The sequence below is a fragment of the Leptinotarsa decemlineata genome, unplaced genomic scaffold (genome assembly GCF_025532065.1).
Source record: "Leptinotarsa decemlineata unplaced genomic scaffold, Ldec_3_MD MMD2_P_RNA_scaffold_9, whole genome shotgun sequence".
NCBI classification, from domain to species: Eukaryota; Metazoa; Arthropoda; class Insecta; order Coleoptera; family Chrysomelidae; genus Leptinotarsa; species Leptinotarsa decemlineata.
The window spans coordinates 7,528,379-7,542,306 of NW_027412536.1; the positions used below are offsets into that span (position 1 = coordinate 7,528,379).

Consider the following 13,928-nt stretch of genomic DNA (forward strand, 5'->3'; position numbering starts at 1 on the left):
CCGCTTCATGGAGATGGGGCAAACATGGTGTAAAGCATGTGATAGGCCTTTGACCAACTTTAGGAGAATAGCCGTCTGTATCATATGTAACAACACCCCACCTCTGGAGATGTAACCGTGGACCTTCGGGTCAACAAAAAAAAACAGCCCTTTTCAGGGCTACATTATTTAAACAAAGAGTAGATATCTCATAATGAGATTGCAACAACACCCCATCTGCGGAGCAGTTACCGTGGACTTTCGGGTCAACAAAAATACAGCTCTTTTCAGAGCTACAAACAAAGTGTAGATATCTAATAATAAGATTGATCACTCAATCAAAGAAATAGAATATTTTGAGTGTCACATAATCATACGAAGAGTAGTTTGTAATATATGGATATACCTCTAAAATGTACATCCATATACATATGAGGTATGCACAAATGTGTTATAGAATATGTAAGTTCTCTGAATATCTTATCTTTGTAAAATAAATCACATTGAAAAATGATTGTTTAAGCGTCCGAGTGGATTTGAGTCTGTTTGATAACATACTAGCTCTCTCTTATCTGAAAAATTGCAGAATTCATGTCAAGATTTGGAAATATAATTTTCATAAGACAATATTTCAAATTCGAGGGGTGTTTATTCAGAGTAGTCAATAAGAGTAATTGGTATTGTAATTCAGAATATTTATTTCAAAGGTGGAAAGGAGAGAGGGAGGTAGACACTGCCCCAACCACGCAGTGTCTCGTGTACACCAACCAAACAAAATGTGTACTCCGAGGAAGGATAAAGGATGGGTGAAATAGGGAAAAAAATAGGGAAAAAAAAGGAAAGGATTACAAGTCGTCGTCATCGTCGCTGTCATCGGGTCCGGGGAAGTACTGCCACATCACCGAACCCTCAGAAAACGCCATTTCCTCCGCAAATGCGTCGTCGTCCCAGAGATCGTCATCATCATCCGAGCTGCTCGAGTCTTCGGAGTGGTCTTCGGTACTGGTCACATGCAGTACCTGGACCGAAGATGTAGATGGGTGATGAGGCGTGGTGGTTGAATCGGCCTCCATATCTGGATTCTCCATATCGGAATCCTCCAACTGAAGATCCGGGAGTGGCGCTGTAGGTTCTTCCGCCTGGGGTCCGGTCGTGGAATCGGCTTCCTGGTATGTTGACATGCTGACGATAGCTACTCAACTGAAGATTACATTGAGGAACTCCTACATTTATACTCTTGCACAGGAGGGGGTATAGTGGGAGGCGGAGTGGGGGGTAGGTGGGGGTCGCAAAAAACGCGCCCCGGATGCAAGTGGTGGATGTTGAGCGCCCCAGGCCGCGAAGCGATCACTTCGCGATCGCCTATACAACCTTTCCCTTCGTTACTTATCCGAATATACATTGCTTGAAATTTCTTTATGATACGAATTTTTATCAACATTATTAAAATAATGTTCCAAAGATATTCAAAGATAATGATTAACTGTTTCCATTTTCTAATTAGTTCGTTTTATAGCGAAACAACTAACGTTCCACCGCAAGGGTGTACCGATATAGGCCTATTTTTTTCACTACTACCAAATAGAGTGGTTAGGTTGAATGCTGCCCCATCCACGCAGCATTCCGTGTGCACCAACCAGGTACTATGTGCACTCCGAGGAAAACCTAACCTAACCTACCTGATCATCATCATCATCTATAATGATGATGTCAGGTTCGGGAGAATCAACCACCACGATGATATTTGGTGGAGCGATTTGATGATCTTCAAGCCACAGTTGATCCACAAGTTCTGGGCTGGCAAATTCATCATGTTCAAACTCATCTTCGTCTGAGGTTACATCTTGTTCTTCATTCAGCTCTATTGTTGTATCTGAATACCCATCGAATTCATCATCGGGAGATGTTGAATCAACTACAGCAACTTGAATGTCACCATAGGACCAATTCTCTGGTGGGGCAAAATGAGGTTCACTGGTGGAATCAGCTTCCCGAATAATTGGTGTTGCTTGATTCATGATGAACGAACAAGTTGAAGAATATTGAGAATACAATCTTATTTATATGATTTGAAGAAAGTGGGGTAGAGTAAGGGAGGGGGAATATGTGAAAAATAAAGACCCACTAGGTTATTTATTCAAGTATTGATGTGAGAATTGGGGAATAAATCCAATATAATATTCATTAGATTCATGATTTTATTTTTACACATTCACATAAATGAAATTTGTTTGAATAATGTTGAGAGAAGTAATGATGAGAGAAGTGTCAAAAGTTTTGGAATTATACTCAGAGCATTACTAGAATCACTTTTATTTATTCTCTAGAAAAAATAACTATTTTACAATTCACACACTTTCAAATGATGGAAATTCTATACAATTATTCTATTTAACTAATTTTATTCTATATACTACATGTGACTAGAAAATGACTAGAATGAAGGAATAAATACTGCCCCAACCACGCAGTATTTTGTGTGCAACAACCAAAATAGATATGCACTCCAATATTCCTTATTTTATTTTTTCATTCATAACATTCATAACCTTAAAATTAACATGCAAGTTTTTATTATATTCCTAAAATTACAATTTTTTTATTCTAAACATACATCTAACTTAAACTAAACAAAAATATATTTACAAAAGGGGTTAGGTATTAAGGAACCCCTGGCACATGGCATCCCATTCCTGAACAAGAGGTCCATATTTTTGGATGTAAACCAAACTCTTTCCTTGTTGCGAATCTTCTTCTTGAAGTTTCGCCCTAAGCATAGAGAGTCGCTTCTCTAATTCCAGTTTCTGGGCCTCGATGGTGGAAATATCCGCCATCAAGGCCCTTTTTCTGGAATCAGAACCATCCACAACCTTCTTTTCCCTCAATTATCTCTTTTTCACAGACTGTGCATAGGTAATAGACTCTTTGAGTTTATTACCCTCTACCACAGTCTGTGAAAGGACATTTTCCGGGCCAACCTCTTGTTCGGAATGCTCAACACGTACCTGGGGGGTGACTGGAGGGGGTGACGCATTCCGATGGACCTGGGGGGTGACTGGAGGGGGTGACGCATCCCGATGGACCTGGGCGATGACTTCCACCAAGTTCTGCACCTCCATCACTGGAAGGGGTGCTGTAGGCCAACCAACGTAAGGTGAGTTCTTTTCACACTTTTTGCGAAAAGCAATCAACTTACCACCCCTCCCACCTTTGGCTTTGGATGCCTTCACAGGTGCGGACTTCTTCACAGGTGCGGACTTCTTCATCTTCTTGGCCCTCTTCACCGGTTTCTCGAACTCATCCCCTGAATCGATGGGGGATAATGGTTCGATGGGCGATAAGAAGCTTTGAAGATGCGATAAATCCGCCAGAGACTCGTCCAGGTCCGGGTTGTAGACATTCAGTAAATCTTCGATTTGGGGTGCTGACGAAGAAGTCGGTCCACTGAATGTCGACAAAGTTGGTGGGGGGTCAATCTCCTCCTCCTCGGGGGTTGGTTTGAAGTCCTCGAAGAAGAACTTCAAGTCAGGAGCCGCCACTTCCTGGGTGGAAGTCATCCCCGGTGGTGGAATGGGAGCCGCCACTTCCTGGGTGGAAGTCATCCCCGGTGGTGGAATGGGAGCTGCAGCTGGTGTTGCAGCTGGTGGTTGTACCATGATGTCCTGTAGGACAACCACCCTCCTCCGCTCTACATCCTCCAACTGTCTCTCACTGAGAGTGGTAATCGGGGTCATCAGAGCATTCCTTAGAAAAGACATGATTCTAGAAAGAGAAAATGAAAATATTAGACAATATAATATAAATAGTATGGAAGTGTGTACTTACATCAAGCTGCTTGGAATTTTCAACTTCAACTAAGTTGGCTGGCAGGTATCTCAGGTTGGCTGCTTCTTTCGAAGGAAGACTGCAATCGAATGATGAACTGTGGCCTCCTCCTCATGTTTTATAGCCGTATGCTCCCTACCACTTCGGGTGGGAATGGGAGTGGGGGTGGAAGTGGGGTGGGATAATTCGTTTGAAATATTCGACAAGTATGAATTTTACAATTTGTTGAACAAACCAGATAATGAGTGAAAAAATTCAATTACTCGATTGCTCTTCCAATAAGGCAATGAGTAAATTTAATTTCTTGTCACTTATACTGTTTTCATCTTTCAGTACATTCAAAAGAATTCTTAAATTTTGTTCGGAACTTGTCTGATAGAATTCAATATCGTTGTGGCCCCAAGGTAATGTCTTGGTGGTATTAGGAATGATGAATCGCTTATCATCATTATGTGATAGCGCGACTTTATTGCACATCAACGTGTAAATATCATGTAAATCACTCCTGAATACATTCATTTTTCTAAATATTATACCGCCTGTTTCAACAATCCTAATGTAATCTTCAATTGAAATTTGATTTTTTATAACGGATTTTTTAATACCTTTTGCTTTCTTTATTTCATCAGACACACTTTGTACATGATATGCTTTCGCACCGGTGCCATGGAAACTGATGATGGGATCACTCGGAAGTTCATCCTTCATATTTCCAATCACCGATTTGCTAACTGGCACATTGAATTTATTACCCAACCTATAGTTAGAAGTGTCAAATTTGTCAACATTTGCAATCATAAAATTATAAAAATTATCCGTCATTATTTTCAGTATCAAAGAATCCGTATCGGTATAGAGAAGAGAAGCTTGTGGTCCGTAATGTTTTTTGATGACATCATAGAAAAAATCATAAATGACTGTTTTCGACATATCCAATATACTGAACCCCAAATACAATGGTTTATTATAACAAACCTTAACTTTATCCATATGTATGACGACAAAGTCTTCCGAAAATATGGATAATGTTTTGAAATTGGGACGAGCTATCAAAGCATTGGCACCCATACCTCTTCTTATGGATTCCCAATGTGTGACAATTCGAATGTCTCTTCTATTGTTTACATTTTCCATCGTTTTGCCAAATATGGAATTTATATTCAATTTGAAGTAACCCTTCTCAAACTTATTGGTAGCCTTATTTCTCAAATTTGTATTTAAATCGATATATTTTTTCAGCCACGGTGACTGATTGAATCTGAGAATTCTATGAGTTTTCATCACCATCAAACCATTACGGACCGCTTGTTTCAAATTCCTATAATGAACGATATATTTCTTTTTATCATTCAAATTAGGAATAAGTTTGGGTATTTTGGACTTTGAACCAGGTGGTATAATACTTTCAACCAAAAATGGTAAATCAGAATGTAGATCGTGTAACTCGACAGGGTAATGCACATCTACTTCAAGTATGTATCCTTGGGGGCTATCATCTGGAATACTATTGATATCCAACTGACATATTTCACTGGCGGTCAACCAAGTGAACCCACCAAAAGGTAATGATTGAGACATGCTATGACCATACAGATTTGTTGCATCCAAATACATTATGAAAGATGAAGGTTCTTCGGGATTATAATTTGGAAGAAACTGATTGTTTGCAATATGCTTTCTCTCCGAACACTGGCTTACACCACCACGTATACCGTTTTGGAGAAAATGCACCATATCGATATCAGTTAATAATTCCAAGTTGACACCCGTATACTTCAACATAGCATCCCAAGAAAGACCTGGAGAAGTGAAATAGTGAGCAGGATCCAATTTATATGTATCTAAACTCATATTTCTAAAATTTTCAAAAATATCGCACAACAGTAGAACATCAGATTTTAGGTATATGTCAGAATATTCACCCAAATCTTGACAATTGAATGTGTTCCATACCTGCTTTACTCTATCATAATCCTCATCAGAAACATGTTTTTCATTTAGTTTATCATAAAAGTCCACCTTTGATGGTATACTAGAATAATTTAATTTATCTAAAGAATCGATAAAACTGTACGGAAAAACACCTTTCTGCCTCATAAGTTTGAATTTATCCTGTTCCGGAAAATATTTTCTTGTTTCCACAAAATGTTTTTCATCTAAATTGTCACCTAACTCTTGAAGGGAAGCAGCCATAAATTTAAAACTATCGATGAACCTTAATTTCAAAAACTTATTTTTCATCACTCCATTGTGATCTACTATTCTCTCCATAATTATATGTTTCGTGAAGGAAACATACTTTTCTTTAGTTTGAGCAATGACATCAACTTTTGTTTTGTTTGTGCATAACTCTTTTATGAACAAATGACAGTCATACCCACTGAGATTATGAAAAATTATGGGTATGAAGTTGGGCAATTTGAAATTGAGGTTACAAATACTATGTGCAGCTCCATTTCTTTTTTTCCCCGTTAGATGGCAGTGGTCACGCACCTTAATATCACCATCACCAAATGGTTCTCCACATATACCACATGTGGCGGCAATATTGAAATCATGCTCTTCCTCATCAGTCAATGGACTCATTGGAATGACTTTCTTCAAATATTTGTGATAAATATTGGTGACATCAGCCTCCAAGTTTGACACAAACACTTTAGCTGCATCAGCACCTCTATATAGTACAAATTTAGATATAGAATCATCAAAAGAGCACTTTATGAGGTAAGAAAAAGCATATGGTTCATGAAGATATGTTCGATTTGTATAAGAGTTAGCAGGATTTGGCTCATTAGTATGCACTGGTTTCAGAATAGATTCGAAATCAGCATATACAACGAATGGAACCCTCAACTGTTTCTCGATATTTTCAAATTTCAAAATATTCTCAGGTACCCTTTTACCAAATTTATCAACCCTGAAATTTGTGGATGGTGTCGTTGTCGATATGTGATTACAATCATTCAACTGATGTCGCAATAAAGTTCGTTCATTATCAAAGTACAATAAACAACCATCACAAAAATACTTTTTATGACCACGGGCAGATATTTGTGATGATACTAGTCTCGATAAATCCTTAATCCAACAATAATGACTATTACCAGAATCATCTGTAATAATCAACAGATTAACATGACTATTTAATCTACGTTTAGAATAGTGTAACGGACCCACAACTTCATATTCAATTCTACCATTTTTAAAAACATTTTCCAACCCATAAACATTGATAGAGCAATCGTTCATAACCTCAAACTTAGGAATATCTTTCAACTTAACTGGAAATTCCATACCTGCTACATTCAAGACGGTTGAGAAGTGGGGATATGATGAAATTTCATTAAGTTTCTGACTGGCAGGGTATAAAGCTGAAGTCACAGCCCACGCAAAGCAGCACTGATCTTGATTAAGAACATTCACCACACTTTTCTTCAATTCGATGAACCTTGGCAATTTGATGTATGAAGACCCTCCGAAGGGGCTATACTTGTTGATATTCACCTCCAAGTACAAAATTTTCTCAATGGTCCAACCTGAAAATATGGATTTTCTCTATAAGTCCATCATCATCAACATTTTGGCTAGATCACATACCTGAATCCCGATCTTGAAATTCCGCTGCTTTAACAGTTAAACTATCTGCAAAACTGCTATAAACCACATCCAAATCATTCGATTGATCAATTACTTCATTGGAACTATTAAATGATTTGATGTCTGAAAGATCCTTAGTTTGCAGACTGTACCGCCCAAACACTTCCATGTTCACTTTCATGCATTTATGGATATCCAACACTTCTTCGAGTAGTTTCACCACTTTCTGCTTAATTTCATTGAAGAATGTTGGGTAATCCATGTGGTGGTTTTCACTGTCCACTCGGTAGCTCACAATTCGACACTTGAAAGCTGTATTGACAATTTTCACACCTTCCCCATATTGAACACATGCATTTGTTCTGTGCTGCAACGTCCTCCGATGTACATTCATCTGATCGCTTGCAATAGTCAAATTGCAGCAAACGCATGTTTGCAGTGTTGGAAGTGCTGGGGGTGTCAACCGTTGCCTCTTCGATGTTGGAGGTCCATCACCATTTGCGGGTGTGCAGGAATCCCGCTGATGACGACGTAGGTTGTCACTACGAGTGAAACTTTTTTTACAATCAACGCACGAATACATCTTGTATATAAAAATATCTACCGTACGATAAGGAGAATTTGAAATGAGTGAAACGTTCACACCACACTCCTTATAAAAGCCCAACTCCTCCCCCCCACCATAACCCAAATGAGAGCTACAAGGTCAACAGTCAATGCCACAGAGCAAGCTCAAGGTAGTCGAAGTGACGAACGTCAATGTCAAACCCCACACTCAAGGTCAAACACCGCAACGCCTAATCCCACTGTATATTCTGTACACGTCACGATTTCATTCAAGGTCAACATTCAATGCCATGGAGCAAGCTCAAGGTAGTCGAAGTGTCGAACGTCAAGGTCAAACCCCACACTCAAGGTCAAACACCGCATTCAAGCTCATACTACGTGTACGACGTTCAAGGTTAGGTGACGTCATTCAAGGTCGTGTGACGTCTCAAGGTCAAAAGGGGTGGGGGGAGGCGTTCAGTCGGCATTAGCACCCTACTTACAGAGCTGGGTCGCTAATTCTGAAATTCGTTTTTACTTCCTGCTTTATAAACTGGAGTTACTACTGATTTTTACCATTGCACTGGAATATTACCCGTTTTGAATATTTTGTTTATAATATTTACTAAGGTATTTACAATATACGGATAAATGTTTTTTATTAGCTTCGCTGGTATCTCGTCAAGCCCTGGAGCACAATTACTTTTCATGTTGGAGATAATGTTCAATATTTCGATTTCCGTTACTGGATCTAAAAGTATCGTAGGCCCTATAGGTTTGTCATTCAAAAAGTCTTCCGGAAGATTATCAGGCTTATTAATAGTTTTAGCCTCTTTCTGACGTTTACAAAATAATCATTAAATGCGTTAACTTTCATCTTGTTGTTAGATAAAACCTCACCATTTGAACCTGACATATTGATAGAGGTGATAGTTTATTTTTTTTCCGTTATTCGTGATTTCATTTTTTATTTCCCACGTCTTTTTATAATTACCTGAGTTTTCATGTAACCTCTGTTTGTAATATTGATTTTTCGTTGTTTTAATTAATTTATTTAATTCATTTCTATATTCAGTAAATTCATTTTTGAACTCATCTGAATAGTTATTCTTCAACCTTTTTTTCATATCGTCTCTTTTTTTTATCGAGTTTATCAAACCCCGAGTTATCCCGAGTTTATAATTTCTATTTTTTGATATAACTTGATGTTTAGTTGCTCGGTTCACATATTGCTTCAATTTGTCGATGAAATTATCATATGAACTTTGGGAATCTTCGCATTGTAAAACATCGGCCAATGTTTCATTGGTTAGGATGCCCTTTAATTTTTCATAGTCAATTTTTTTAATAGTGATATTTTCCCATATAGTTCGTGAAGCTTTATTATTTTGACTAACGTTGCGGATACATAATGAAGTTGTGTAATGATCAGATAGACTGGTTTCGATAATTGATGAGTTGAAAGAATAATTTTATGAGTTTGTACAGTTTCTAACAAAAATGTGATCCAGATTACTCTTTGATTCATTGGTTACTCTAGTTGATTCATTTATGTATGAAAGATAACCATTTTCTGTTAAAATGTTGACATAATCATTGACTTCGTTTGAGATCTTGTTATTCAAATTTATATTAATGTCTCCCATGAAAGTTTCAATTTCGCACTTTGACAAAGTTGAGAAGTATGCTTTCAACTCCTCTTAATGTGACTCTTAATAGATTTGTTTCATTTATGGGGGTTAAGAACGCGTTTGAAGCAATTGTATTTTTAACATAAATTATTAAACCATCGTTCTGATTTCTTTTTGATTCGTTGTAGTAGATTGTGTAATTAGGAATAGAAAAGTCACTTACCACATCAACATTCCATGTTTCAGAAAGTATAATAACATCTATATTATCCGATATTTCTTCAATGTACACAAGTAACTCATCCAAATGTTTGTTAATACTTTTTATATTGAGATGGAAGATACTGATATAATTCGATTTTATCACATTTCTATACTCTGAGATACATTCATGTAAGGTAGAGAAAACTTTTGTTTTTATTTCATTTTGGTTATCAAGGATGTTCAAAAATTCCAGCATTGAATTTTTCATAAGACGAAAGAAAATAAGAAAAAAAAATTACAAAATAAAGAGAACTGAAAAGGAAGTTCATACAATATAAAAGGAGGAAATTATAGTTTAGATTTCGAAACAAAATCCCGTTTTTGGGCCCCTAGCAAATAAAATACTGTTTACATATAAGCTACTGTGGAAATACTCTACGAAAGTCATCGTTATGTCTAATAATAATAACCTTATTGTCAATGTTAACGAATATTTTTCCACTTTCAGTCCATACATTTTTCAAAGATGTTTTGTAAGATCTTCTCTTATGATGACTCCTGTACCTTTCAATATTTTTTTATGGTATATTTCCTGTCTCTTGTCGAAATTCTTGAGCTTCATGAATATCCTCTCGGTTTTCTTGTATTATCATCCTTTCCAATCCGGTAGCAGAGGTCTATATCCTTTTCTTCTAGACTGATGTCCAGCTTGGAACAGAAGAAAGTAATAATGTGTTGACGAGTATTTTCTTGAGTGTTTTCTTGTAAGTTGAAAATTCGTAAATTATTTTTTTTCATTTCCTGTTCCGTATTGTCAGATTTATTACGAAGCATTTCGTTTTCACCAGTAATTTTCTTCAGCGAACCTTCTAGTATTTTCAATTGTGTGTCATTATGTTGTTTTGTTTGATTCATTTCTTTCCTGAGTTCAGTCACTTTTTGCTCCAACTGTTGGAGGTTTTTATTAACAGATTCGGTGACAGCCTTGGATACGGTATCTGCCAGGGTTTTTATGAATGTTTGGTCTAATAAACATTTATTCAGTGCTGAATTCACTGCGTTTTTGATTTCACCGGCGATTTCTCTTGTAATTACCATACTTAATTATTTTCTGACTTCACCAAATTGAAGATCGCACTTGATTTTCAATAACTACCTCTTTACTAGGAGCACAAAATGTTGCTATTCACTGCTTGCCATTCACACACAATGATTATATGGATGTTTTGAACCATATGGCAACACCGCAACAGGCATATTTGATTTCTTCGTATATATTTTTTTTAAAGATCGCCAGTGAAAAGCGCTAAAATAAATTTGTAATGTATCTACGTGGAAATTATCGATAATTTTTTTTGTTTCATCAATTTCTGTAATCCTATAATCATGTTGAATATTTTTTACAACTAGCAATCTATTGACCAATTGTATGTCTTTCGACAATCGTTTATAAATAAAGATCGATTAAAAACAAAAGTATTGTTTAATTATCGAAACAGCAGAATTGATATATCGTATGTAGGTATATTAAAGAAAAATTATGAATTTCTCCCAGCAGGGAAAGTGATCTGTTTTTCTGTTAATTATTTTTTTACAGAAGACAACTTATTGATCAATTGTCGTATCTCTTTCGACAATTGTTTATGAATGAAAAACAATTGTCGCTCTTTAACATTTTTTTTAAATAGGTGGCTCTGCTAACTTGATATAAAGTTAGCAGGTTCACCCCTGTATAAATCTCAATAATACTCAAATATCGGAATTTTTGCTATTAATATTGGTCGAGTTGAAGAGCGACAATTGTTTTTCCTTCATAAACAATTGTCGAAAGAGATATGACAATTCATCAATAAGGTATATGTTGTGAAAAAAATGATTAACAAAAAAACAGGATCACGTTGCCCGCTGGGAGAAATTCATAATTCCTCTTTAATATATCGACTTTTTCAACACTAATACATACGATATATCAATTCTGATATTTCGACAATTCATCAATACTTCACTTTTTGAATATCTCTAGAAAAAACTAATGAACGACTAAGATACTTTTATTGCGGCGTTGCCATCTAGCGCAAACTATTCTTAAAATATGACGTACAGAAAAATACATTTTCTATCGTTTTCTCACATGAAGAGCGTTACGACAATTACTCGACAAATATTAATAGCAAAAATTCCGATTATGAGTATTATTGAGACCTGTTGTACAGGGGTGACCTTGCTAACTTTATATCAAGTTAGCAGAGCCACCTATTTTAAAAAAAGACACTTGTTTTTCATAAACAATTGTCGAAAGAGATACGACAATTGATCAATAAGTTGTCATTTGAAAAAAAAAATATATAACAGAAAAACAGATCACTTTGCCTGCTGGGAGAAATTCATAATTCTTCTTTAATATACCTACACACGATATATTAATTTTGCTGTTTCGGCAATTGAACAATACTTTTGTTTATGATTGATATTTATTTATAAACGATTGTCGAAAGAGATACAATTGGTCAATAGGTTGCTAATTGCAAAAAATATTCGACATGATTATAGGATTATAAAAATAGATAAAACAAAAAAAACTTTCGATAATATCCACGTAAATACATTACAAATTTATTTTAGCACTTTTCACTGGCGATCCTTTTGAAAAATATATGAAGAAATCAAATACGCCTGTTGCGGTGTTGCCATATGGTTAAAAATATCCATATAGTACAAGGTCTGACACGAAAAACGCAATATTTTTTTCCAAAAAAATAAGTTTCAGGAAATTTTCTGATATAGATTGGGTTACGACAATTATTCAACAAATACTAGTAATGAAAGTTTTAATAATTCAGTTATATTAAAAATTTTACTACAGGTGCTGTGCTAACTTTATATCAAGTTAGAAGGCCCACCCCTTATAGAAAAAGGAGATGCGCGACAATTATTTTTCTTTCACGACAAATTCTCGACAATTATTCGACAATTAAAAAAGTATATTTCAATAATTTTACTGCAAGTTGCCTTGCTAAGTTATGGAGGTCTCACTACCAGAGTATGACTCATCTGAATGAATCAGCATCGAACTTCACACTTATTTAAAGGGGAAACTCTCTGTAGGAACATATTACAGAACAGATAAATGATTTCATCACTTTTTTGCCAGTTCAATGAAAATACATGAGGAGTTATTCTCAGTAAAGTGCAGCAGAATACATAGAAAATCTCCGAAGGTTGATCAAATTATAAGATATGAAAGCCAAAGTCCAAGAAACTAGGGAAATGATACAAGAAGTATGTATAATACAGAACGAAATTTGTTCGTCAATTGGACAATACATGTGCGAAAAGAATCTAGGCACTAGAATATATTTACTACAAAACGTTTACCAACAGTAATTACTCAAGATGTTCATCTTACTCTCACCAGCACACTTTTCCTATGTGATTTTCTTGTCAATTTTGAAGGATATAAGTAGTTCAGAAGTTGATGTTGGTCCAAAAGATACATCGAATATTTGCAGAGGCAACTTTGGAAGCAAGTGTTAAATATGAGAATAATTATACTAAAAGAATTGTTTTGTGACCTGTGTTAGCTAGTCAATAGACCGATCACTGAATAGTATAGAGTCCCACTTCGAAAAGATTACAGTAATTTTTTCAAGCCAAAACATGTTGATATAATCAATAGATGAATAGCAACCACTTTGCAATGGGGCCAAACTAGTTTTATTCATGCGAAATCTCGTAAATGAAAATTCGTTAAATAGTAAAAGTAATAGTGAGTCACGTATAATCAACTATTACTTCTATAGATTTGTATAGGTTTTCAAATTATTAAAGTGAAAATTATCAAATTTTCGCTGATTAATTTGGACAATCTGTTCCCAAACAATGATTTAATCAAGTTCATCAATTGTTAGTTGAAAGTATAATTACTGTAAGATCTCTTGTTTTTATCTTATTCGTCCAAATACTGTACTACTTCTCAAAATTTTTCAAAATACAAGTTACACAAAAAGTTTTTCGAATAATATTTTCGTCAATGTCAATATACTTCATAACTTAAAAATAGTAAAGTGCGATAATATTTAAAGCATTTCAACTTAGGAATTGAAGCTTCCAGAACATCAATAAACCTGATTTACAACTGGAGTCCAC

At 35.7% G+C, this 13,928-nt stretch overlaps 2 protein-coding genes across 3 annotated transcripts in view; one reads left to right on the plus strand and one right to left on the minus strand.

Moving 5' to 3' along the window:
* LOC111510348 (uncharacterized) overlaps positions 1–13,928 on the plus strand; it is a 226,043-nt gene that overhangs the window by 81,583 nt on the left and 130,532 nt on the right. The gene's annotated exons all lie outside the window — the stretch shown is intronic.
* On the minus strand, positions 2,858–4,327 carry LOC141480503 (uncharacterized). The gene is made up of 2 exons (XM_074170541.1): positions 3,805–4,327; positions 2,858–3,741 (listed from the first exon to the last, which is right to left on the minus strand). Exon 2 carries the CDS (start codon positions 3,735–3,737, stop codon positions 2,865–2,867), a length of 873 nt encoding a protein of 290 aa, XP_074026642.1. The 5' UTR covers positions 3,738–3,741; positions 3,805–4,327; the 3' UTR covers positions 2,858–2,864.

Coding starts and splice junctions, on each gene's coding strand:
- LOC141480503 (XM_074170541.1), bottom strand. CDS start 3,737: ATGTCTTTTCTAAGGAATGCTCTGATGACCCCGATTACCACTCTCAGT.